The 27,543-nt window shown below is 44.6% G+C and overlaps 1 protein-coding gene across 5 annotated transcripts; it reads left to right on the top strand.

The window, feature by feature from the left end:
- Window positions 1-27,519, top strand: LOC120826810 (atrial natriuretic peptide receptor 1). Of its 5 annotated transcripts, none has more exons than XR_013450920.1 (21): window positions 1-197; window positions 3,589-4,337; window positions 5,450-5,640; window positions 7,824-7,937; window positions 8,098-8,257; window positions 10,520-10,614; window positions 10,688-10,823; window positions 11,594-11,678; window positions 12,065-12,185; window positions 12,295-12,369; window positions 12,800-12,877; window positions 12,985-13,089; window positions 15,317-15,388; window positions 16,177-16,336; window positions 16,525-16,680; window positions 19,389-19,557; window positions 19,831-20,008; window positions 23,739-23,862; window positions 25,459-25,702; window positions 25,816-25,914; window positions 26,908-27,519. XR_013450920.1 is itself a non-coding variant. In XM_078081085.1 (21 exons), exons 2-21 carry the CDS (start codon window positions 3,611-3,613, stop codon window positions 27,078-27,080), a joined length of 3,231 nt encoding a protein of 1,076 aa, XP_077937211.1. In that variant the 5' UTR covers window positions 1-197; window positions 3,589-3,610; the 3' UTR covers window positions 27,081-27,519. The 5 variants fall into 5 exon arrangements, 3 of the variants coding, with proteins under 3 accessions (XP_077937211.1, XP_077937213.1, XP_077937212.1); XM_078081085.1 differs by having other exon boundaries at window positions 19,831-19,977; XM_078081087.1 differs by lacking the exon at window positions 19,831-20,008.
- Window positions 27,520-27,543: the final 24 nt, after the last annotated feature.

Here is a 27,543-nt window from a genome sequence, read left to right as displayed (position 1 = left end):
CCCCCCTCAGCGCGTGCAAGTGTGCGCGTGTCCGCTGGTGCCCCGTCGCGTCGCTCGCTCAGACCTCCGCTTCACGTGCAGCGGGACTCGAGTCCGGGAATGTGACTTCGTTTCTCTGTTCTGTTGCCGTGGAAACGTCTTCCCGCTTCTTCTTCTGGTGTTTGTGTGGACGTGAAGCCGCAGGCTGATCGCAGCAGGTAATCAATGCTTTACTACTGTGGAGGTACTAGTACACAGGGTTGTCACGATCATAGATATTATATATAAAGGCTAGATGTCTTACTAGAACGTCCGCACATGGCGGCCATCTTGGGAGGGGGAGCTCGCTCACCCATGGCATTGTGTTGGTAGTGGTACATGTACTTTAGATAATAATAACTCAATTTCCAACCGATTTTAAAACGGTTTGGATTGTTATAAACGTCAGAGATGTAGTTATGCCACTGCATACTTATGAATAATGTTCTGTTTAATATCATTTTTGTATGAAAACCCATGTTTATAATTATAATTATTCATAAGTATGCAGCGTCATAAATACATCTCTGTACAGGGTGTGGATTTCAACATGCAGCATTTCTTGGTGTATATTTGTAAAGGGAAATCAATACCTATATTAGAACATTATTCTATTTTTTAGAGCAGCGATTCCCAAAGTTTGGGCCGCGGCCCCGAGAGGTCATTTACAATAAATGAATAAAATGTTTTTAATTTTCAATTTTGAAGAGTTTGAAATTAATATCAAAATATTATGATGCGGCACATTAGTTATGTGAAACATTAGTTGATGAAGCACAAACAATTTAAACGAACAGAATAATAAAACAATAAGGCTCTCGCTCGAAGCGGCTGCTCTTGTCCGCCTGTCATTATTCAACAAAAGGCGCCGCCAAACAAAACAATGTCACATGAGTCGCCCTCTTGTAGTATTAAAGTCAATATACCCCATTTTCCGCACTCCAAGGCGCACTTAAAAGCCTTTCATTTTCTCAAAAAACGACAGTACGCCTTATAATCCGGAGCGCCTTATATATATGGATCAATTGGTTAATCGGTTGATCCATACTGGTTGTACATGGCGCTCAAGGCGCTCTGCCAAACATGCCAAAGCTCGTCTACGACGGCGAGATGCTGAGCGGCGCTCAAGCGTGTGAGATATGGAGCTGCTTTCAGGGCGCGTCGGAGAAACAAAGCTGTCGTTCTCGCCGAGCACTTCATGAGATTAAAGAGCGAGAGACGGCGCCCGTTTCTCTACAGTAGCTGAACCATCTTAACGGGGAAAATAAGTTATTCTAAAAGCAGCCCTTGGCAGGCGGCGCGGCTGGAGAGCAGCCGAAGATTTAGGGCGTGGATGGCGAGGGGGGCGGCGGGAGCGGACGCACCTCGCAGCATCGATCGGACCCTGAAAGCACCGTCTCCACCTCCCCACATCCACCCGCCCCGACGTCAAACGTTTGACTGCAGGATCGTATGCGCCTTATAATCCTGATGCGCGCTATATATGAAAAATGTTCTAAAATAGGTCATTCATTGTAGGTGCGCCTTATTGTGCGGAAAATACGGTATATGAGCTCCGGAGAAAATGGTTTACAAAACATACATTGTCGATTAATACATTTTTAGTCGGTTAAATTCTTAAGGTCATTTAATCATCCCTAGTTTATGTTTTGATCAGAGTTGTGATTAAAGGTTTGGGTGGGCCGCAAAAGATTTTCAGATTTCAAATTGGGCCATGGCATTCTTGAGTTTGGGAACCGCTGTTTTAGAGCATAACATAATTATTCATATTATGTATGCAGTGTCATAACTAAATCTCTGACGTTTATAACAAACCAAACCGTTTAAAAATCGGTTGAAAATTGAGCAAATTATGGTTATTTAAAAAGTACATGTATCACGAACACAATGTTGTTGAAGTACCAAGATGGCCGCCATGTGCGGACGTTCGACTCTGTTGGCCGGCAACGAGACATCTAGCCTTTATATATATTATCTATGGTCACGATACCAAAATCTATAGTATACCTGCCAAATGTTACGGTACCCAATACTTACGGTACTATACCACAAATACGATACTGGAATATTTATCAATGATAATAAATAAAACATCTGTAAAGTTCACTTTTTTACCTGGCATCTGTTTGACTGTCTGTGGGATAAACAATGCTCATTTACTTGCATACAGAGTTTGATATTCCCACATTCATATTTTATCTTAATTCCTTGACTGAAAATAAAAAGAATTAGGTCAAGATCCAGGCTCCACCAGCATGTAGCCTATTGCATCAAGTGTGTATTATTTGGTACAATTTTGTGTGCATTCTGACCTCATGATCATAAATTGTAGGTTATTTTGCATGTATATATTTCTGCTGGACTATTCAGTAACTTATTTGCGGTCTCGCTTTGTCTTGTGTTGCACTTACTTGATGTTTGACTGTTAGGAAAGTTGTTGTCAAGTTAGCCAACAAAGCTACAGGCTGACAACTCTCACGGTTTCCCCGTGTGACGCGCGCGTTTACATGTTTTCACACTCATGCCACACATCCAATTTCTTACGCAATAAAAAAATCTGCGCTGGTTCATCTCCAACTTCGCCAACGGTAAATAGCGCATCTGTAACCCTATTTGCTGCATGCAGCGTAACTTACACCCCCGTCGGCAGGAGCTCCACCCCCGACAAAATCTCACTGCAAGGTTTAGTGAAAAATTGGCAGCTCTGTAGCTCACAATAACATTACAAAGAAGTCGACGCGAGAGCACTTAATACTAGCATCAATGTCCAAGCGTGTTATAACAAGCTTGCTAACATCGCTAACAACGACATGTCTTGCTAGCGACTCAAGTCAACAATTTTCCAAACACAGTCAAACATCAAGCAAGTGCAACACAAGACAAAGCAGACGTCCTCTTTTACACGGACATTTCCTCTTTTCCAGACCTAATAAATGCATCCGGGTAAAAGAGGACGTCTGGTCACCCGAGCTAAGCTAGGCTAGGCTACTCCTGTTAGACTGTATATGGGTGAGCTTGGGGGTGTTCATGTTTATAATCAATATTTAATGAAGTACCGGTACTAAAAATATTCAAAATCGTATTGTTTTCAACGTACGGGGTAGGGTTAGGATTAGTTAGTACCGGTACACCGTGCAACATTACTAGTACTGTGGAGATACTGGTACACACCATGTAGGTACTGGTACCTACACGGTGTCAAAACAGTACATGGTGATTGTTTACTGATAAGGGTGTCAAGCGGTTGTTGTTTTGCATTTTGAAGAGTTTCTGCTGAGGCCAATCGATCCTTTGTCTCCTAAACAACGGGCGAGTGGTCAGCGCAGCCGTAGCTAACAAGGGACTGTTTAACTAGAGGTTGAGTGAAGCGTTAGCTTCAGCGTTTGCGAAGCCTCGTTGATTCTTTCAGGGAGGCTGAATGCGGCGCCGACTTCTGCTATTTTTAATATTGTAATCAATGGATCAGTTAATTGTTTTAATAAATGCTGTGATAAAAGTTTGATTCAGCATATTCAAAGACAAGTTACATCCTAAATGCTTGTTCCTTTATTTTTTTGTTTGGCTTCCCAGGACGTCGTCTGACAAGCTCATCATGCTACCTAGTCGCCCCCCCCCCACTGGAGCCCGCCACTCACTCCTCCTCCTCCTCCTCGTTCAAATAGCCGCTTGCACTCGGTCAGCAGACAACACAACCAAGGCCCTTAAGGAGGTGACCCTGGCGGCAATCTTGCCTCTGACTAACACAGATTACGCTTGGGCGTGGCCTCGCGTTGCCCCTGCCCTCTTCCAGGCTGTACGGCTGGTGAACTCTGACCCCTGGCTGCTGCCGGGCCTGAAGCTCCAGCTGGTTCATGGCAGTTCAGAGAACCGGGACGGATTCTGCTCGGACTCCATGGCGCCACTTGCGGCAGTAGACCTGAAGCTGTCCCACGATCCGTGGGCCTTCGTGGGCCCTGGGTGCGACTACTCGTCCTCACCTGTCGCCCGCTTCACTACGCACTGGGAGGTTCCCATGGTGACTGCCGGCGCCCGCGCCGTGGGCTTCGAGCACTTCGCAGCGGTCACCAACACAGGACCCACCCACCGGAAGCTGGGCGAGTTTGGCGTTCGGATCCAGGAAGCAATGGGCTGGCGGCAGCACGCCATGCTCCTCTTCAGCGACAACAAGGACGCCAACGACGACCGGCCGTGCTACTTTGCTGTGGAGGGCCTGTACACACAGCTGGGCCAACACAACGTGAGCATCCGCGAGCGTGTGCTACAGGCCGACAACCTCGACTACAAGGAGGAGGTGCAGCAGATCCGTGACAACGGCCGGGGTGTGTTCCTTGTCTCCTTCCTTGTGCCCTCGGTTCCTTCTTTTGTTTCCTCTGTGCTTCCCTACATCCTCAGTTCCTTATGTCCGTCCTGGGGTCCTGTTTTTCCCTATGCCATTCCCAAAGTTGTGGACTTATTTTTTTGCTTCTGACTGATCTATGTTTGTGCATCCATCCATTTTCAACCGCTTATCCGGGGTCGGGTCGCGGGGGCAACAGCTCCAGCAGGGGACCCCAAACTTCCCTTTCCCGGGCCACATCTACCAGCTCTGACTGGGGGATCCCAAGGCGTTCCCAGGCCAGTGCAGAGATATAATCTCTCCACCTGGTCCTGGGTCTTCCCCGGGGCCTCTTCCCAGCTGGCCGTGCCTGGAACACCTCCCTAGGGAGGCGCCAGGGGGCATCCTCACCAGATGCCCAAACCACCTCAACTGGCTCCTTTCGACGCAAAGGAGCAGCGGCTCTACTCAGAGCTCCTCGCGAATGGCTGAGCTTCTCACCCTATCCCTAAGGGAGACGCCAGCCGCTCTCCTGAGGAAACCCATTTCGGCCGCTTGTACCCGTGACCTAGTTCTCAGTCATGACCCATCCTTCATGACCATAGGTGAGGGTAGGAACGCAGATTGACCGGTAGATCGAGAGCTTTGCCTTCCGGCTCAGCTCTCTTTTCGTCCCAACGGTCTGTGTATGCGTGTTTAAATAATCAGTAACAATATTTCCCTCCTTCATTCCCTCATTCCCTCCAGTAGATCTACTGGTGTAAAGCTACTTATTCCGTGAGGTAACGGATGGATAGATGGAGTAACAGCTTGCTATGTTGTGTGAGATCGTTAGAGAACATTAGATTGAATCCACTGGTACGGTTTAGAACCAATTTATTCCACTCTGCAGTTCCACTGTTCCTTGTAGATATCAACATCCGGTTTAGCGGTCAAAAACCCTTTGCCCTTCGGGGTAATGCCTGACAAACACAATGAGTTCACAACCTAAATACCCACGCTCATTAGTGTTTCAGTGTACAGAAAGGGGAACACAGTTCCAACGTCACAACCATATTTGGCTCTTACAAGATGTGCTATGGATGGATTAACCGACAGTCCTGGTTTCTTCTTCAGTGGTGTACCTCTGTTGCTCCTGGGACATTCTCAGGAATCTCATGGTCCAGTTCTGGAAGGACGGGGTGGAGTTGGAGGACTACATCTTCTTCTTCATTGATCTTTTTGCCGAGGGTCTGGGTGGGCGGGGGCCTGTCCGCCCTTGGTTCAGAGGAGACCCGTACGACTTTGCCGCCCGCCAAGCTTTCCGGGTGACGCTTTATTGCTGTTGTTATTTTCATTGTTATTATTGGTTTATTGTAAAATATTGTGGACTATTGATATTGACTATTTTGTGTAACTGTTCCTGTCTGTCCATCTTTCTGTCTACTGCCTCTACCTGTCTGTCAACCTGCATATCTCTTTACCTGTCTGTCTCTCTACCTCTCTGTCTCTTTACCTGTCTGTCTCTCTACCTGTCTATCCCTCTACCTCTCTGTCTCTTTACCTGTCTGTCTCTCTACCTCTCTGTCTCTTTACCTGTCTGTCTCTCTACCTGTCTGTCTCTCTACCTCTCTGTCTCTCTACCTCTCTGTCTCTTTACCTGTCTGTCTCTTTACCTGTCTGTCTCTCTACCTCTCTGTCTCTTTACCTGTCTGTCTCTCTACCTCTCTGTCTCTCTACCTCTCTGTCTCTTTACCTGTCTGTCTGTCTCTTTACCTGTCTGTCTCTTTACCTGTCTGTCTCTCTACCTCTCTGTCTCTCTACCTCTCTGTCTCTTTACCTGTCTGTCTCTCTACCTCTCTGTCTCTTTACCTGTCTATCCCTCTACCTCTCTGTCTCTTTACCTGTCTGTCTGTCTCTTTACCTCTCTGTCTCTTTACCTGTCTGTCTCTCTACCTCTCTGTCTCTCTACCTCTCTGTCTCTTTACCTGTCTGTCTGTCTCTTTACCTGTCTGTCTCTTTACCTGTCTGTCTCTCTACCTCTCTGTCTCTCTACCTCTCTGTCTCTTTACCTGTCTGTCTGTCTCTTTACCTGTCTGTCTCTTTACCTCTCTGTCTCTCTACCTCTCTGTCTCTCTACCTCTCTGTCTCTTTACCTGTCTGTCTCTCTACCTCTCTGTCTCTTTACCTGTCTATCCCTCTACCTCTCTGTCTCTTTACCTGTCTGTCTCTTTACCTGTCTGTCTCTCTACCTCTGTCTCTTTACCTGTCTGTCTCTCTACCTCTCTGTCTCTTTACCTGTCTGTCTCTCTACCTGTCTATCCCTCTACCTCTCTGTCTCTTTACCTGTCTGTCTCTCTACCTCTCTGTCTCTTTACCTGTCTGTCTCTCTACCTGTCTGTCTCTCTACCTCTCTGTCTCTCTACCTCTCTGTCTCTTTACCTGTCTGTCTCTTTACCTGTCTGTCTCTCTACCTCTCTGTCTCTTTACCTGTCTGTCTCTCTACCTCTCTGTCTCTCTACCTCTCTGTCTCTTTACCTGTCTGTCTGTCTCTTTACCTGTCTGTCTCTTTACCTGTCTGTCTCTCTACCTCTCTGTCTCTCTACCTCTCTGTCTCTTTACCTGTCTGTCTCTCTACCTCTCTGTCTCTTTACCTGTCTATCCCTCTACCTCTCTGTCTCTTTACCTGTCTGTCTGTCTCTTTACCTCTCTGTCTCTTTACCTGTCTGTCTCTCTACCTCTCTGTCTCTCTACCTCTCTGTCTCTTTACCTGTCTGTCTGTCTCTTTACCTGTCTGTCTCTTTACCTGTCTGTCTCTCTACCTCTCTGTCTCTCTACCTCTCTGTCTCTTTACCTGTCTGTCTGTCTCTTTACCTGTCTGTCTCTTTACCTCTCTGTCTCTCTACCTCTCTGTCTCTCTACCTCTCTGTCTCTTTACCTGTCTGTCTGTCTCTTTACCTGTCTGTCTCTTTACCTGTCTGTCTCTCTACCTCTCTGTCTCTCTACCTCTCTGTCTCTTTACCTGTCTGTCTCTCTACCTCTCTGTCTCTTTACCTGTCTATCCCTCTACCTCTCTGTCTCTTTACCTGTCTGTCTGTCTCTTTACCTCTCTGTCTCTTTACCTGTCTGTCTCTCTACCTCTCTGTCTCTCTACCTCTCTGTCTCTTTACCTGTCTGTCTGTCTCTTTACCTGTCTGTCTCTTTACCTGTCTGTCTCTCTACCTCTCTGTCTCTCTACCTCTCTGTCTCTTTACCTGTCTGTCTGTCTCTTTACCTGTCTGTCTCTTTACCTCTCTGTCTCTCTACCTCTCTGTCTCTCTACCTCTCTGTCTCTTTACCTGTCTGTCTCTCTACCTCTCTGTCTCTTTACCTGTCTATCCCTCTACCTCTCTGTCTCTTTACCTGTCTGTCTCTTTACCTGTCTGTCTCTCTACCTCTGTCTCTTTACCTGTCTGTCTCTTTACCTGTCTGTCTCTCTACCTGTTTGTGTCTCTACCTGTTTATCTGACAGAGTGTGAAGGTGCTAACCTACCTGGAGCCTCAGAATCTAGAATATCGTCAGTTTGTTGAGACTCTGAAGAACGATGCAAAGAAACTATTCAACTACACTATTAACGACTCTCTGGTAAAAAATCATATATGTATACATACTCATATATGTATATATGTATATATATATATATATATATATATATATATATATATATGGACATACATATTCATATATGTACAGTATACTCATGTGTATATATATATATATAGTGATATCTCTCTCTCTCTGACAGTATAACCTGATCGCTGCAGGGTTCCATGATGGAGTCATGATGTACTCTCAGGCCCTGAATGAGACCCTAAATGAGCAGAGAACAGGATCAGAGCCAGGAGCGGTCCGGAGGCCCAGAGGAAGTGTGGTGACCAAGAGGATGTGGAACAGAACCTTCTCTGGTGAGAAAAGACGCCTGATATACATTGTTTCTATTTCTATCGGAGTCACATGGGACATGCCGCTCTGTGGTCAACCTGACCCCCAGACCTAGTGGTAAACATCCAAACCTGATACTGAAGATAATTCAGTCTCCTAATCTCCTGTTCTTGTCTCCTCATGTCCTTCATTCCTCGTTTCCTCTGGTCCTCGTCTCCTCCAGTCCTTGTCTCCATGGTTCCTCATTTATTTCAGTCCCCTGTCTTTTCCTGTCCTCTGATGATGAAAACATGAAGACGAATGTAATGATGTATAATAATATTGAGACTAACAGTTGGTACTTGATGGTGGCGCATGGAGTAGAGACTGTTGGTTGGTGGTTTGAACCCTGGCTGCTCCGATGTCCCCGAGCAAGACACCTAAACCCCCCAAAAGAGTGAAAAAAAGAAGAACGGGTTGAAAATGCAATGTAAGTCGCTTTGGATAAAAGCATCAAGCGGCAGTTTATTGTAGCCAAGATTAGAAAATATTTTAACAAAGTTAACGCAAGTTAGTTTACTTCCGGTGTGCATTGAACAACTGAACCTGAACAACTGGTAGTAAAGATCGGACATGAGATAACGTGTGTATTTTAATGGACGTTGAATAGGACAAAGAATACCCCACATTCAGTGCAGGTTAACCGTTTACGTTATGGACGCCTGTAGGAACAAACTTAATATCAATACTCAACATAATGAATAATCACTTTAGAAAGCGTGTCTTTTACACACTGTTGTTTAATTGTTAATGTTATTTTAAACACAAAACTACACACATGTGATCATCTTGGAGGCAGAATTCCACCTGGTGGATGAACTAGTTGAACTAGTGACTCTCTCAACTCTCCATCAACGGCTGTGTTTGAAGTCTCCCCACATTTAGCAGGACGTTTAGGGACACAGCGGTGGTCCTCTGCAGATTGGGGGCCGCACAGTATAACGTTAGATGTTGAGAATTAGCCTAGCGGCTAGCTTAGGCTTAGGCTACCGTTTGCCACTCACCCCCCTTCTGTTTGACACGTGGAGGAATTCCTCTGCACAGCTCTCAGCTGCATGTTGGGCCGCTGTTGGTTTTACTTCAAATGCAAAAAGCTCTCTGCATCTTGAACTATTGTCTTACTTTATTGTGTCTAACGGACTGCAGTTGGTGGCCGTTTCGTTTCCGCTGTAAGACCAGAAGTAAACCACAAAGTTACGTTAAATATTTTGTTGCATTAATCTCAGCCAAATGAATCGCATAGATTAAAGGCCGCCGCGTGTTTCTGCGTCTTTACGCGTCGACGCTCTGGTTTCACTTCCTGGTTGTAAAGTCCTGCGTGTGTTGCAGAGCGATTCACCTCCAGAACAACAGGTGGAGTCACGTGTTTTGTTGAAGACGACCTGGAGAGTCACGTCTTTGTGTGTGGAAGTCGCTGGTTGCTTTATTTATTGATCACAGACTTTATTGCCCCGTGCATCCACACTGCTGCTTTTCATCAAGGACACATTTGTCCCGTATTTTCCTCCACGACTTTGTCCCCCTCGTTTGTGGAGATCTCCCTCCACGAATCAGAGGCCATCCGGCGTCCTCATAGTCCGCCAATGACGGCTTGTACAAGCGCTCATATTTACACATTTCTTCCCACAAAAGCTCTTCAATCTGATCCGTTCTCTCGTAAACATTCTTCCTTTTAATAACGGCCGTATTGTGCTGTGAAAACAGAAATGTGAGACTCCGTAGAAAAATGGGTCGACACATGCAAGCACGCAAGGAGGTGTGAAAAGACACGCAAGGGACTCTTGTGTCTGAGTTTCCTTGCGTGGCTCTGAAAACGCAGAAGCATAAACTAGGCTTAACTAGTTTATGTTGACAGCCCTAATATTCAGCTACAGTTAAAAATCATCGGTAGAATCCTCTGGATTTATTGATTCAGAGGTTCTTTGCAGGAACTGGACTTTTTCATCGGTCTCAGTGGACTCCTTTCACGTGACCCCCCCCCCTCAGATCACAAACCAGGCATGTCTAGCTTGACTATTCACTGTGCAGGAAATAGCTTTGTTTCCTGCAGCATGAAATAAATATCAACATCCTCACCAGGGTCAAAGGTCAGAGTGCAGCGACAAATCAGCAAAAAACATATGCCCATCAAACAGAAAGAAAAAGCAGAGACACGTGAAAATAAATATACGTACATTTATCCAAGAACATATTATACAAATTGTAATTGGTACATGCAGTGTTATTTTGCGGGTTGTGTGTCCTAGGAGTGATGGGTCCAGTGGAGATGGACGAGTTTGGGGACAGACAGATGGACTTTGCTGTGTGGGACACCATCGACGTGGAGTCTGGCGAGTTCCAGGTAAAACACCTAAGTCACAATGTCGTCGCCACGAGCGCCGTCACTTAATTATTACCTGTGTGTGTGTTACCAGGTTGTGTGCGTGTACAACAGTAGCATGAAACAGCTGATCATGCAAGGTGGGCGGAGCTTCCAGTGGCCAGGTGGCTCTCCACCTCCAGATGTCCCCAAGTGTGGCTTCAAAAATGACAAACCAGCCTGCCTCGCACGTACGAACACTCACGTAAACATGTATATAAATATACATATGTGCACTCACCATCATATTTATTTGGTACTTAGCATGGGTGCCAACACTTTTCTGGCTTGCGAGCTACTTTTCAACTAACCAGGTCATGGCAATCGGTGGGGGGGCGCGACCGGTAACTAGTAGCGGTGACACGCTTCAACAGCGCATAACGAGTCGATATGAAGAAAACAAAAAGCCTCTCATCTGTCAGAAGGAGGAAACCGTAACAAGCATCCCACACATTCTTGGTCATTACCTTACTGGAGTCAGCCTGGGTTGCTTTGTAATGAAATTAAATGCGTCCGTTAGTAAGCAAGAATTGCTAATTAGCATTAGTTTTGGTGCGCATGCCTGACGTCATTTTTTAATCGATGGCACGCAATCGACTGGTACTGCCTTTGAGATCGACGTATTGAGTAACCCTGTTATATAGTATATTTAGCTATTGTGGTATCTGCACTCACTGCTTGAATGTTTAATTACTATTCATATTCTATTGCTTTATGTTTAGATGGTATTAATAGTTTTATGTTGAGCACTTTGAATTGCCTTAAAAATATCCTATACAAATAGACATGCGTTGCCTTATGAATAGAAGACCAGGACCTCATTGTGGGAATAGTGTTTTGGATTTGTTTATTTCTAGATCTTTTGACGGTATATTTTACTGTAAATGTACATTTATTGGTTCTAACAAAATCACCCTGATAAACACTCTTTTTGTCCTTGATGTCCGTCCATCCTCTACAGGTACAGTTACCATGCATCAGATGGTTTCCATAGTGATCTGCTTCGTCTTCGTAATCATTGTTACGGTGACTGTCTTCATCTACAGGTGAGAAACTCTACACACGGACAGCTTCTCTAGAATGTCCTCACTTCACTAGCATATCTTTACTTCACTAGAATGTCTTCACTCTAACTCTGGGGTCGTCGTGGCGCAGGGGTTAGAGAAGGTGTGCTGGGAAGCACAAGGTTGGTGGTTCGATTACAGGCTGCCCCATGTTCCATGTCGAAGTGTCCCTGAGCAAGACACCTAACCCCTAATTTGTTTCCCGGGCAAAAATGTGAAAAAGCCATGTGTTTAAAGTGTAATTTAAGTCGCTTTGGATAAAAGCGTCTGCTAAATGACCTGTAATGTAACTTAATGTTGTTACTTTACTAGAATGTCCTCACTTCACGAGAATGTCCTCCCCCACCCCGCACCTGTCTTTTGAACAGGAAGTTGAAGCTGGAGAGCGAGCTGGCGGCTCAGCTGTGGAGAGTTTCATGGGACGATGTCCAGATGAGCAACCTAGATTTAGTCCTGAGGAGAACCTGCAGCCGCCTCACCCTGTCACTGGTAACACACACACACCAAACTGCAGCCGCTTCACCATGTCACTGGTAACAACTAACACACACACTCATTTAAATGGGTTCTCGTACTTATTCATCCTGATTCTCTGCAGAAAGGTTCTAACTGTGGCTCACTGATGACAATGGAGGGGAACTTCCAGATATACACCAAAACCGGATACTACAAGGTCTGATACAATCATACCCCATCTTGCTTAATCTTACATCCTACACCACCAGAGACCATCTCATACCAACTGACAGTATCCGACACCCCCATCACCATCTGACACTGACGTCATTCAGCACCTTCTGACACTCTGACATCATCTGGCATCATTCGACACCCTCTGACATCATCTGACACCCTCTGACGTCATTCAACACCTTCTGACACTCTGACACCATCTGTCACCATCCAACACCCTCTGACATCATCCGACAACCTGACACTCTGACACCTTCTGTCCTCATCTGACACCCTCTGACGTCATTCAACACCTTCTGACACTCTGACACCATCTGTCACCATCCGACACCATCTGTCACCATCCGACACCCTCTGACATCATCTGACACCCTGACTGATGTAATAAATACTGGTTTTGTGTCCTGCAGGGAAACCTGGCAGCCATCAAGTATATGAACAAGAAACGTATTGAACTGACCAGGAAGGTCCTCTTTGAGCTAAAACATGTAAGAACTCTAGACCGATCAACTGACCGATCAACTGCTTTACCAACTGACCTACAGACAGACCAATCTACCTTTCTACCTACTAACTGACCATTGTGCTCTAACAGATGCGAGATGTTCAGAACGAACACCTGACGCGCTTCATTGGTGCCTGCATTGATCCACCAAACATGTGCATCATCACAGAGTATTGCCCCAGAGGCAGCCTGCAGGTACCACCCCGAACGCTTTGCCCTCAACACCTCCTCATACCCCCCTTTATATCATTATATATTTCCTTATATCCTTATATCTCTCTATACCTCCTTATTCCCATACGTCATCCCTTTATACCACGGGTGCCCAATAGGTCGATCGGGAGCGAACGGAAAACTAACTTACTAATGGACACATTTAATGTCATTCAAAAGCAACCTTTGCTACTACTCATCATTATTATTATTAATATTTAATAATATAGTAGTCAGCCGAACGGACCCGCTGACAGAGGGGTGGGGCGACGTAGATCCCCATTACATGTTTGATTGAGAAGTAGCTTGTGGACAGAAAAGGTGAGGGCACCCCGCCTTTGTCATTGCCTAATACCTTCTTATATCCCTTTATCATCCCTGTATACCTCCATATACCCATATGTTATCCCTTTATACCCTCTTATATCCCTTTGTCATCCCTTTATACCTCCTTATACCTATATGTCATCCCTTTATACCTCCTTATACCCATATGTTATCCCTTTATACCCTCTTATATCCCTTTGTCATCCCTTTATACCCTCTTATATCCCTTTGTCATCCCTTTATACCCTCTTATATCCCTTTGTCATCCCTTTATACCCTCTTATATCCCTTTGTCATCCCTTTATACCCTCTTATATCCCTTTGTCATCCCTTTATACCCTCTTATATCCCTTTGTCATCCCTTTATACCTCCTTATACCCATATGTTATCCCTTTATACCATCTTATATCCCTTTGTCATCCCTTTATACCTCCTTATACCCATATGTTATCCCTTTATACCCTCTTATATCCCTTTGTCATCCCTTTATACCTCCTTATACCTATATGTCATCCCTTTATACCTCCTTATACCCATATGTTATCCCTTTATACCCTCTTATATCCCTTTGTCATCCCTTTATACCCTCTTATATCCCTTTGTCATCCCTTTATACCTCCTTATACCCATATGTTATCCCTTTATACCATCTTATATCCCTTCGTCATCCCTTTATACCTCCTTATACCCGGATGTAGTGGTGGCTGGTCCATAGAGGGCAATGTGGCGTGGCCCCACCTTGAGCCACAAAAAAAAGAAAGATTTAAACATTTTTGCGTTAGGGTGAATCTCGCGATATAATAGATATTTCTAAATACAAACAGATATATATATAGGTATATTCAGAAATCAGTTCTGTTGTTCAGGAGCAAGCAGCTGTGAGTCACTTTTATCACATTACACACTCAAACAAACACATGCGTTCACTCTGTCACACAGTAACATGCACACAGTGTAAACAAACACACACAGACACTCAAACAGCGAGATGTAATTTGATTGAGTGAATGAGTCAGTCATCATAAGGCTACATCATAATGACACAGTATGTGTGTGTGTTTGCGTGTGTATTTCTGTGTGTGTTTGTGCATGTGTTTGTTTGTGTACGTGCTCGTGTTTATGTATGTGTGTCTCTGGGTTTGCGTGTGTATTTCTGTGTGTGTATGTGTATGTGTGTCTCTGTGTTTGCGTGTGTATTTCTGTGTGTGTTTGTGTGTCTCTGGGTTTGCGTGTGTATTTCTGTGTGTTTGTGTATGTGTGTCTCTGTGTTTGCGTGTGTATTTCTGTGTGTGTTTGTGTATGTGTGTCTCTGGGTTGCGTGTGTGTTTGTGTATGTTTGTGTACGTGCGTGTGTTTGTGTATGTGTGTCTCTGGGTTTGCGTGTGTGTTTGTGTATGTTTGTGTACGTGCGTGTGTTTGTGTATGTGTGTCTCTGGGTTTGCGTGTGTATTTCTGTGTGTGTATGTGTATGTGTGTCTCTGTGTTTGCGTGTGTATTTCTGTGTGTGTTTGTGTGTCTCTGGGTTTGCGCGTGTATTTCTGTGTGTGTTTGTGTATGTGTGTCTCTGTGTTTGCGTGTGTATTTCTGTGTGTGTTTGTGTATGTGTGTCTCTGGGTTGCGTGTGTGTTTGTGTATGTTTGTGTACATGCGTGTGTTTGTGTATGTGTGTCTCTGGGTTTGCGTGTGTGTTTGTGTATGTTTGTGTACGTGCGTGTGTTTGTGTATGTGTGTCTCTGGGTTGCGTGTGTGTTTGTGTATGTTTGTGTACGTGCGTGTGTTTGTGTATGTGTGTCTCTGGGTTTGCGTGTGTGTTTGTGTATGTTTGTGTACGTGCGTGTGTTTGTGTATGTGTGTCTCTGGGTTTGCGTGTGTGTCTTCCAGGACCTGATGGAGAGCGACAGCATCACTCTGGACTGGATGTTCAGATACTCTCTCATCAATGACATCGTCAAGGTAACGGCCTTTGGTTGCAGGGGGGGGGCGGAGCAACAGAGAAAATCACTCCCTACATCCTCTTCATCCTCTTCTTTACAGGCATTAAAACCATAAGACCTTAGAGCCATTAGAACCACCACAAACTTTACATTGAAACCAGTGATATTTCAAAAAACATTTAAACTATTTAAACCAATGAATTAAAAAATAGAGTCATCCAATTCATTAGAACCATTAGCACCATCAAAGCCATCTGAAGCAGCAGAGCCTGTTCTGACCATGGGAGTCATCAGCACTATTAGAGCCATCAGATCCATCAGAAATATTAGAATTGAAACCAGTAATATCACTTAAACCAACTGAGCCAGTAGAGCAATTAACTGTTATTAGAAGCATCAGGAATCAGGAAACCAAAATATGTCGAACATACAAGGAATTTGACTTGGCGGTTGGTGCGTGACAGTAGACAGTATGACAATAGACGACAAGACAGCAGTGCACAAGAAATAAAATAAAATGAAATGCTAATGCAATGGGTTAGTAGAATAAGGCTATGGGTTAGTATAAAATAAAGTTAAAGTTAAAAATTAAAAATATTTAAAAGTTAAAAAATATTAAATAAATAAAGTGCACTATCGAACAAGTGACAAAGTGACGAGTGATGGTGAGTAATGCCATGACGTTAGACCCAATAGAGCCATTGAAGCCATTACAACCAATACTGCAGGTGCTCATAATGGACATACTCAGCATATAGTAAACTTAACTCGAGTATCATCAGAAGTGTAATGTGTTGTTGTTGTCAGGGCATGTTGTTCCTCCACAACAGCGTCATGGTGTCCCACGGCAATCTGAAGTCCTCTAACTGTGTGGTGGACGGTCGCTTTGTGGTGAAGATCACTGATTATGGTCTGGAAAGTCTTCGGCCCTCCAGCTTTCCAGAGGACACATACGCCTACTATGCACGTATGACACTACACACACTAATACACGTGTGTGACGTACAAGTACCTGAGTTAGATACAAACTCAATGTACTCAAGGATTTATATGCTCTGCTCTGTGAAGTTAATGTTGTATTTTACTGCAGAAAATATATAATCAAGACATTTCAATAACATATTTAAAATGCCCCTCCCCCGTCCCACACCACAGGTAAACTGTGGACGGCTCCGGAGCTAATGAGGACAGACACCGCCCCCCCCTGTGGGACTCAGAGAGGAGATGTTTACAGCTTTAGTATCATCCTGCATGAGGTGGCTCTGTTGAGAGGAGTCTTCTACCTGGACTCACTCACTATGACCCCGAAAGGTCAGTGTGTTCATCCTCGGGGGCCAAAGACCACGGGTCTCATTCATGGTCTGTGTGCGTTTACCCTCTGGAGACAAAAACCATGGGACTCACTGTAATGTTCAGTGTGTTTATCCTCAAAGATCAGGGGACAAATGTTCAGTGTGTGTCCTCTCCCTCTGGAAATAATTGACTCAATAGTTGACTCACAATGATGTTCACTGACTGTTACGTTATAACGGTATATGCAATTATTTCAAAACATATTTAAGCCATTAGGTACGAGAGGCTGTATGTTTTTGACAACAATGTTACTGTTCAAGGGTGTTGGCAAACCCTTTATTGACAACTAGAAAATGCACTTCCTGCAGAAAATGCATTGGAATGCTGAAAGCTGAAATGAATTTGAAAAACTTTGAAAATACAGAAATGGGAGAAACTGAAGGGAATTTCGATAGATTTGCTGAAAATGCAGAAATTAGAAAGTCTGAAATGAATTTTAAAAAGCTGCTGAAAATACAAAAAAAGGAGAAACTGAAATACATTTGGAAATACATTAAAGACAAACACTGAGAAGAATTTTAAAAAAATGTATTTTTGTAGTAATATTAGTAGGAGTAGTTAGTAGTAGTTATACTTGTAATTGTGGTACTAGCACTAGAAGAAGTAGTTTTAGAATCAATAGCAGTAGAAAAAACAAGTAGTGTTAGTTGTAGTACTAGTATAGATTAGATTACTAACATATAGATTATCATTGAGGCTTTTATTTTGAAATGATGGAATTGGATGAGCACAGGGGGGGCTGTTGTTTTTCCTCAGCAATAAATTGAAATCGTCAGAAACATTACAGTAAGAATTCCCTCCATGGGGTTTTAATTTTAATTATGGGAATGGGAGGGGGGCAGAGTTGAAAGGGAGAAGGCAGGAAGGGGGGGGGGGGGCTGTGAGGGGCTTCAGATGTCCCATCTGTGAACATAACATGGGGTAGAGGGGGCTCTGTGAGGGAGAAAGGAAGGACACTTCTGTGGGGGGGGTTGGTAAGATGGCTGGGGGGGGCAAGGAATTGAGGACGGGGGTGGACTTTTTGTGGCGGGGGTTGAGAGGTGAGAGGAAGGGAGAGAGGGTGAGTGATTAAGAGTCAGGAGGGGGGGCAGTTGACAGCTGTTGACAGAAAGCATATCTGCGTCATGTGACTTCACTAATCAGCTATTATGGTTCAGCTGTGGGAGACAAACCGACACAGACTGCAGCGTGTGTATGTGCGTTTGTGTGCGTGTGTGTGTGTGTATCCACGGTAACGGCACACCTGGGTTCATTAACGAGCTGCACAAAGGGCAGAGACACAGACAGCGAGTTACACAGAATCCACACCTCAAACAAATGTCCTTTAGCGCAAAACTATAATGGCTATCTAAAAAATAACGTGATTTTGCGAGACCCAAGACTCTACCAAACATGACTATGTGCTTTATATGTCTGTCCGGTAATAAATACGGCTCTACTGGCAGTTTACAAAACGTGTACCTTATGTTTTTTTGGAGAAATATGTCAGCAGATTTGCATTGGAGCCTATGGGGCTTTTGGCAGAGGTTGTCTCACTCTCGGGCGGACCGAAAAACTAATGAAACATAATCAGTGATTATGAAAAAAGTAGAATAGATTTTTGTTTATAAAATAGTTCAGACATTTGTCAACATTTTAAAGTTCAAATGGTGTCTGTAGCTGAATGATTGACGAAGCAGAAAAATGTGAAAGTTGGAGAAGTTTAAGAGGATTTGAAAACAAACCATTTGAAAACCATGTTTAAAAAGTTTATGATTTTAATTTATATAAATTCAAGCATAAGAGGTAGAACGCTGAAAGCAGAAATGTCCGGAAGGAGCTGAACATTTAAATATTTGAATGGTTTGAAGGAGTTTAAAGGTTGAAAGGTGCCTCGGAAGAAATGGAAGAAGAAAGAAGAAGTTGATTAATGATTTGAAGAACAATACTGAAGCAGCATTCCAACAATAACATTGTTGACAATAAAGTACCGCCTCAAGTACCTTATTGCTTTTATAATACAGTTGAAAGCAATATTACATATACTAGTAAGTAAATTGCTGCCTTTCAGCACAAAATAGCTGCCAAACATTGTGTATCGCATTTCAGTAGCCAAGAAAAAATAGTCCCTGTAGTGCAGATGTTGCTATGCAACAGACAAACAGCAACATCACGTTCTAGCACCAGAAGTTTGTTGATGATTAGCTACAAGATCGACACTAATTTGTGCGTCAGAACACATCCCAGGTCTCCTTGCTTGATCTCGCTCCTCAATCTCATTCATTCACAATGCTCATGAGGTCCCCTTGAATTATCCTCTTTGGCTAAAAGGTGGACTGGATTGGTTGCGAAAGATCGGACTGCCCCAAACGGTCATTTGCGGGGTTTCCAGTCTTTTTTATCAGCAATCACCACCAAGCTAAAAAATGAAATGCTAGCGGTCGCGCAAAACTGTTATTTTGAGTGCGCACTAATATGGAACGCTCAGGTCAATGTCAACAGATATGGTACATTATGGCTCAATAAGGTGACTCACTCTCAACCAATCAGAATGCTTGACTTCATTTATTCGTATTATACATTGTAGTAGCTTTTAGTAATAGTGTTATATATTTGCATGAAAGATGAATAGATTTATATAAATAGATTAATAGTTCATAACGATAGATGTTTGTCCTACACTTCAGACATTGTCCAGGCTGTGGTTCATGGTGGTGCCCCGGCCCTCAGGCCCTCCCTCTGCCTCCACAGTCACAGTGAGGAGCTCGGGCTCCTGATGCAGCGCTGCTGGAGCGAAGAGCCCAACGAGAGACCCGACTTCAACGGCATCAAGATGCTGCTGAGGAAGCAGCACAGGTGAGAGGCAGGGGAGAGTGAGACCGGCGAGAGAGAGGCTGGTGAGGGGAGTGAGACAGGTGAGAGACAAGCTGGTGTGGGGAGTGAGACAGGTGAGAGGCAGGGGAGAGGGAGACAGGCGAGAGAGAGGCTGGTGTGGGGAGTGAGACAGGTGAGAGGCAGGCTTCATGGGAGAGGGCGACAGGTGAGAGGAAGAGAGTGCAGAGGGCGACAAGTGAGCCTGTCCGTCTGTCTGTCCTCTCTACCTGTCCATATGTCTACCTGTCTGTTCAGGGGTTACGGCTCAAACATCCTGGACAACCTTCTGTCTCGTATGGAGCAGTACGCCAACAACCTGGAGGAGCTGGTGGAGGAACGAACTCAAGCCTATCACGAGGAGAAACGCAAGGCTGAAGCTCTGCTCTACCAGATACTACCTCAGTAAATATACTACAGCACTACTACTACCTCAGTAAATATACTACAGCACTACTACTACCTCAGTAACTATAATACAGCACTACTACTACCTCAGTAAATATACTACAGCACTACTACTACCTCAGTAACTATAATACAGCACTACTACTACCTCAGTGACTATAATACAGCACTACTACTACCTCAGTAAATATACTACAGCACTACTACTACCTAAGTAAATATACTACAGCACTACTACTACCTCAGTAACTATAATACAGCACTACTACTACCTCAGTAAATATACTACAGCACTACTACTACCTAAGTAAATATACTACAGCACTACTACTACCTCAGTAACTATAATACAGCACTACTACTACCTCAGTGACTATAATACAGCACTACTACTACCTCAGTAAATATACTACAGCACTACTACTACCTCAGTGACTATAATACAGCACTACTACTACCTCAGTAACTATAATACAGCACTACTACTACCTCAGTAAATATACTACAGCACTACTACTACCTCAGTAAATATACTACAGCACTACTACTACCTCAGTAACTATAATACAGCACTACTACTACCTCAGTAAATATACTACAGCACTACTACTACCTCAGTAAATATACTACAGCACTACTACTACCTCAGTAACTATAATACAGCACTACTACTACCTCAGTAAATATACTACAGCACTACTACTACCTCAGTAAATATACTACAGCACTACTACTACCTCAGTAACTATAATACAGCACTACTACTACCTCAGTAAATATACTACAGCACTACTACTACCTCAGTAAATATACTACAGCACTACTACTACCTCAGTAACTATAATACAGCACTACTACTACCTCAGTAAATATAATACAGCACTACTACTACCTCAGTAAATATACTACAGCACTACTACTACCTCAGTAAATATACTACAGCACTACTACATTATACTACTCCAGTATATCTCTGGTTCTGCCAGTCAGCTACTCACAAGGCAGACTTAATCTTTGCTATCCAGCAGTCATTACATGCCCCTAACCAGACATTACATCACATGTCATTTATCTGACGCTTTTATTCAAAGCGACTTACAATAAGAACATTTCAACCATCAGGACACAAACTCAGAAGAACAAGAAACAAGAAAGTGTGATTTCATCAAATAAGCCGATTTACAACTTGCTGTAGATAAGAACCATTATAAGTCCAATGTAAGTGCTACAGTTAGTTAGTGTGTTAGTGGAGGTAGAGTCTGAAGAGGTGTGTCTTTAGTCTGAAGATGTGAAGGCTGGTGTCATCAGCCGGCAAAGCTGGCAATCACAATGACTATATCTTCACCAGAAACTGCGCTACCTCTAACCTCACTGTGACTCTACATCTGGTCACTGGGTGGGGCACTCTACTTCTCTCCTCCTCTCTCCTCCCTCTCTCCTCCCTCTCTCCTCCTCTCTCCTCCTCTCTCCTCCCTCTCTCCTCCCTCTCTCCTCCTCTCTCCTCCCTCTCTCCTCCCTCTCTCCTCCTCTCTCCTCCTCTCTCCTCCTCTGTTCTATCAGCTCTCCCTTCTACTGACTCCTTCTCACTCATCCGAACGCTGCTGCAGAGACTCTCCTCTCAACTCTGTCCTCCTCTCTAGACTCTCTGTCCTCTTATGACCCGACGGGTTGGTAAATCCCCTCCGTGTCGGTCTGAACCAGTGCCATGAGAGCCGCCATGCGAGCATCGGAAAGGAACGACCTGATGACCTGCTTGAGTTTCAATCTCTTCTCTCCTCTTTTTCTGCTTCTGTCTCTGCTGCCAAAAGCTCTTCCAGAATCCAATCTTCATTTTCTGACTTCTCCAACCTCCTTGAACCCCTTAGTCCTCCTCCCCCCTCCACCCTTCTTCCGGGAGACTTTGTCAACTATTTTACCAAAGAAATAGCTGACATACGCTCCTCTTTCTCAAACCCACCTCCTACTAAGTCAGTGTCCCACTGACTTCACCTCTATCGCCCTCACTTTCCTCTTTCACCCCCCTGCCTAACCAAGTTCTTACCCTAGTAACCTCTGCGCGTCCACCACCTGCCCTCTTGACCCCATTCCATCACATCTTCTACAATCTATCGCTCCTGACCTTCTTCCTTTCCTCACCTGTCTCATTAACTATTCTCTGTTATCTGGCTGTTTTCCCAATTCTCTGAAGGAGGCAAGAGTCAACCCCCTCCCGAAGAAACCTACCCTCAACCCTTCTGAAGAAAACAACTACAGACCGGTCTCTCTTCTTCCCTTTTTGTCCAAAACCCTTGAACATGTGATCTTTAACCAACTCTCCTCCTATCTCCACCATAACAACCTCCTTGACCCCCACCAGTCAGGCTTCAATGCTGCTCTCCTTGCTGTCTCAGAGCAGCTCCACACTGCTAGAGCTCCTCTCTGTCCTCTGTCCTCGTCCTTCTGGACCTCTCTGCTGCATTTGACACAGTCAACCACCAGATCCTTATTTCCTCCCTTCAGGAACTTGGTGTCTCAGGCTCTGCTCTCTGCCGTCACTCGTCCTACCTCGACGGACGCACCTACCGGGTAACCTGGAGAGGATCTGTGTCGGAACCTTGTCCTCTTACTACTGGAGTTCCTCAGGGTTCCGTCCTGGGTCCCCTCCTCTTCTCGCTCTACACCAACTCTCTCTGCTCTGTCATTCGCTCGCATGGCTTCTCCTACCACAGCGATGCCGATGACACCAACTAATTCTCTCCTTCCCTCACTCGGATCTCTGCCTGTCTGACTGACATCTCTCAGTGGATCCGCCCACCACCTGAAAATCAACCCCGACAGACTGAACTACTTCTCTTTCTGGGAAAAGATTCTCCTACACGGGACCTGACTGTTAACTTTGGCGACTCCGTGTTAACGTCCACTTTGACTGCAGGAACCTCTGCGTGACGTCGACAGCCGACTCTCCCTGACTCCAACATTACTGACAACACCATCCTGTAGATACTCGCTCTACAACATCAGGAGAACACGTCCTCTTCTCACTCAGAAGGAGGTACTGATTCAGGCTCTTGTCATCTCCCTCCTGGACTACTGTAACTCTCTCCTGCTGGTCTCCTGCTACCACCATTCCACCTCTGCAGCTCATCCACAATGCAGCAGCTCCACTGGTCTTTAACCTTCCTAAGTTCTCCCTCACTCCTCCACTCCTCCGCTCTCTTCACTGGTACCGGTGGCTCATCCAGTTCTAAACATGGTGCTCACGTACCATGCTGTGAATGGATGGGGTTCAGCTTACATCCAGGACCTGGTCCAACCCGACATCCCGACCCGCACTCTCCGCTCTGCATGTGATAAACTGCTTGTTCCTCCTCACTGAGAGCAAAACACTGGACTAGATCTCCACTCTTTGCTGTCCTGCTCCTAAATGGTGGAAGGAGGTCTCTGAAGACATCAGGACCACAGAGAGCCTTCACATCTTCAGACTAAAGACACACCTCTTCAGACTCTACCTCCACTAACACACTAACTAACTGGAGCACTTACATTGGACTTATAATGGTTCTTATCTACAGCGAGTTGTAGATTGGCTTATTTGAGGAAATTGCACTTTCTTGTTTCTGTATGTTTGTAGTTGTGGTATGTGCACTTATTGTAAGTCGCTTTGGATAAAAGCGTCAGCTTACATGTAATGTAATACATCTACTACTGTAATACTACCTCATGTTCTTAAGTAATACTGCCGTAATACTACATTTAATTTACATGGTTTTGTGTTTCAGCTCAGTAGCCGAGCAGTTGAAACGAGGTGAGACAGTCCAAGCTGAAGCTTTTGACTCAGTCACCATTTACTTCAGTGACATCATCGGCTTCACCGCCATGTCGGCTGAGAGTACACCACTGCAGGTCAGTAGAACCCAGCGAACTACATTATTGTCAAACCCATTGGAACCCAGTAGAACCACAATGTGTGGTGTGGGTACCCCTGTGGGGCATCTAGTGATGCGCAAGAGGAAAATTGACGAAAACGACACCTCTCTGTAACCGTAGTGGAGCGTAGATGAGAACCAGCTACAAGCATAATTTACCATCATTACCGGCACATTAAGAGCAATGCGTCCAGATCGCAGACCGCTCCGTATTGGTAAAATTAAGTCCGAATCTGTGAATATCTTGCCAACTTTCAATACGGATCGATTTTTGGAAAATCTAAATAATGAGGTAAGATCTGCGCAGGCTCCTCCATCGTTCGGTAAAGTTATTAGATATTCAGATTCAGACTGACGGACCGGTCTGCGAGCTGGACGCATTGCTCTTAATTTGCCGGTAATGATGGTAAATGATGGTTGTAGCTGGTTGTCATCTACGCTCCACTACGGTTACCGAAGGTGGCGTTTGTATTTTTACAACGTTTTATCTCATAATTTCGACTTTTTATCCCTTTACATTAGTGCGGAAATGGGCTTCTATAGTTGTGTGGATGCATCACTCCAGCCAATCCAAAGACGGGGTTGTTAACCAATCAGATGTAGAGATACCATGGTGACTTGCTCCGCCCCCTTACTGTCAAAAAGAACAACAGCGAGCGCGTAGAAAACTCCTTCGAGCGCGAGCAGAGATTAACCTCGCGAGCAACGAAGTTCACGCTCCGCGAGCGAGCAAATATCTCGCATGAGACGGACGGATGTTTAATTTACGCGCATCAACCTGATTCGCGCTCTCGAATTTTGACGGTGATTTGCTGCCTGTCCCCCCCCAGACTGAGCCACCTGCGCTGCACCTGAAATCCTCAAATAGACTCCTCCCCTTTTTATTAATATCTGTTTCTGACTACGCATGTGCCACCAATTGTTCTTCACGTAGTTTACTGTGTTTACTCTGATTATCAGTTGTGATGTTTAACTTTACATGTTGTTGTTGAATTAATGTACCTGCTATAAATGAATTGTTAAACTATAGGTTCATTCTGTGTGTGTGTCCTTGCCATCCTTATTGGTGTTTAAAAGTGACCTAACTGTAATTCATTGAAAGTTGCATTGCAGTGTTTCAGTGTAGTTTGTTTGAGTCAGTGTCCCTCTGTTAGTTCACACTGCACCCTTTAACAGCAGCATGAAGACACCCCCTTTCTTAGGGGGGGGACTGGGGTTGCAAGAACACCGTCGGGATGTAGAAGGGGGTGCGTGGCCTAAAATGAAACTTTAGGAACTGATGGGCTGGTAGAACCCAATAGAATTTCATTAGAGGTCAGTAGAACCCAATATTACTACGCTATAGGTCAGTAGAACCACATTGGTTCTGTTGGGTTCTACTGACCTCTATTCTACAGGCCAGTAGAACTCAGTAGAACCAAATTAGAGTCAGTAGAACCCAACAGAACAACATACAGAGTTACAGAGGTTACGCTGTGAGCTCACACGTGCACAAAAGAAAAGGATTCACAGGGAAGTTTTTATTTTTTACGCGTATGGATTATAAAAACTCTTTTGTCTTTGCTGCATGCAGGTCGTGACCTTACTGAACGACCTTTACACCTGCTTTGACGCCATCATCGACAACTTCGATGTTTACAAGGTGGAGACCATCGGTGACGCCTACATGGTGGTGTCCGGCCTGCCGGTGAGGAACGGGAAGCTACACGGGCGGGAGGTGGCCCGCATGAGCCTCGCTCTGTTGGACACGGTGAAGAGCTTCAGGGTCCGACACCGAGCCAATCAGCAGCTCCGGGTCCGCATCGGCATCCACAGCGGTGAGTTTGTGTGTGTGTGTGTGGGACTGTGTGAGTGTGTGTGTGAGTGTGTGACGATACCATTGACACCAATACTGCGAGGTAGATACCATGTGTGTGTGGTGTGTGTGTAGGTCCAGTGTGTGCAGGTGTGGTCGGGCTGAAGATGCCCAGGTACTGTCTCTTTGGAGACACCGTCAACACTGCGTCTCGCATGGAGTCCAATGGAGAGGGTAACACAGAGACACACTCACAGACACACAAACAGACAGACTCGTAGTTTGATGATGTTGTGATGTTCGTGTACTTTGCATGATGATGTTTTGTTGTGGTTGTGATTATCTTTGTGTTCATCATGTTGTGTGTTCTTGTGGTTCGGATGATGTTATTGTTGTTTCAAATAAACTAATTTTATTTTGTACAGCCCAAAAACGCAAATTAGCCTCAGAGGGCTTTACAGTCTGTACACATACGTCCCGAAACCCTCACATCAGCACAGGAAAACTGCCCAAACAATGAAAACCCTTCCAAGGGGGAAAAGGGAAGAAACCTTCAGAGAATCAGAGGACGATCCTCACCGGGACGGACAGACTGCGATGGACGTACAGAATGAACAACGTAAAAGATGCACAATACGGTCAATTCATTCGACAGAAATGAGGAGATGATTCACGTATTATCTCCTCATATGTGTTCATGATCATCTCCTGCTCGTCAGCGGAGAAAAAAGACGCTCTTATTTGCCGTTGGACTGTTCAAAAATCCTTTTTTCGGTGATCGACTCTTCCGCCTTCTGACGTAAGACGATTATCCTGATGATTGACATCTGGTTCAAACTAACGACGCGGTTTGAGCGCCGAGGAACCGAGATAGCCAGATGTCAATCATCTCGGTGATGTGAGCGACATAATGGGACATTCGATCGCCTTAGTTGAACCACGTACGAGGAACAGGTAAAGAAGAAATCACCATGGTTACTTGGCTAAATTCATCAGGATAACCTGAATGTCCCGGATGAATCCCGTATCCCGGTTTCGTGCAGGAGCCCTCAGGCTTTTAAATGAGTTATATATTGTTGAGAATGTTGTTGTTTTGATGTTGTTTTTGTGGTTCTTTGTAGTGGTTTTGATGCTGTTGTTTTGATGATTTTGCTGTGATGATGTTCTTGTTGGTTTGATGTTGTTTTTCTTGGTCTGATAATGCTGTGGTGATGTTTGTGTCCTCAGCTCTCAGGATTCACGTGTCCGAGGCGACTCGTGAGGTTCTAAAGGAGTTTAACTGTTTTCAGCTTGAATACAGAGGAGAAATCGAGATGAAGGGAAAAGGAAGCATGAAAACCTTCTGGCTGCTGGGGGAGGAGGAGACAGGGTCACACAGAGGAGAGGAGGAGACTAAATAGAGGACAGCAGTGGACGAGGTGGTGAAGGAGTGGCGGGACAGCGTGAATGAGAGGACACTGACTGAAGATGGACTAAAGGAGGAGAAACAATTCTAAAACGTCCTCTTGTATTGGACGTTAACCTGTGACATCATTCTCTCTGTTCAGGATATGAAGGTGCTTTTTGACTTAAACAATAGAGGGTTAGAAGTTTATTGTGCAATTCTCTGTGTATCTTTGTCATTGATTCATCTTTACTTTATTATTTGTGGGTGGAGCTTCTGCATTTAAAGGCCATGTTTTTATCTGAGTTATTGTGTATTTGTGTGTAAACTTTGTAAAAGTTGTGGTGTGTAGCTCCCATGCTCCTCCAAAGTGTAAGAAAACATATATATATAATGTTTAAGAGTAGCTGCATATTAGGGTTGTTAATAGATAAAATTCATCTTATATTTTGAAATTCATATCTCATGTCATAAGTAAC

The sequence above is a fragment of the Gasterosteus aculeatus genome, chromosome 10 (assembly GCF_964276395.1).
Source record: "Gasterosteus aculeatus chromosome 10, fGasAcu3.hap1.1, whole genome shotgun sequence".
Lineage (NCBI taxonomy): Eukaryota > Metazoa > Chordata > Actinopteri > Perciformes > Gasterosteidae > Gasterosteus > Gasterosteus aculeatus.
The sequence above is the reverse complement of the archived record's forward strand: the minus strand, read 5'-3'. Positions and strand labels throughout refer to the sequence as shown.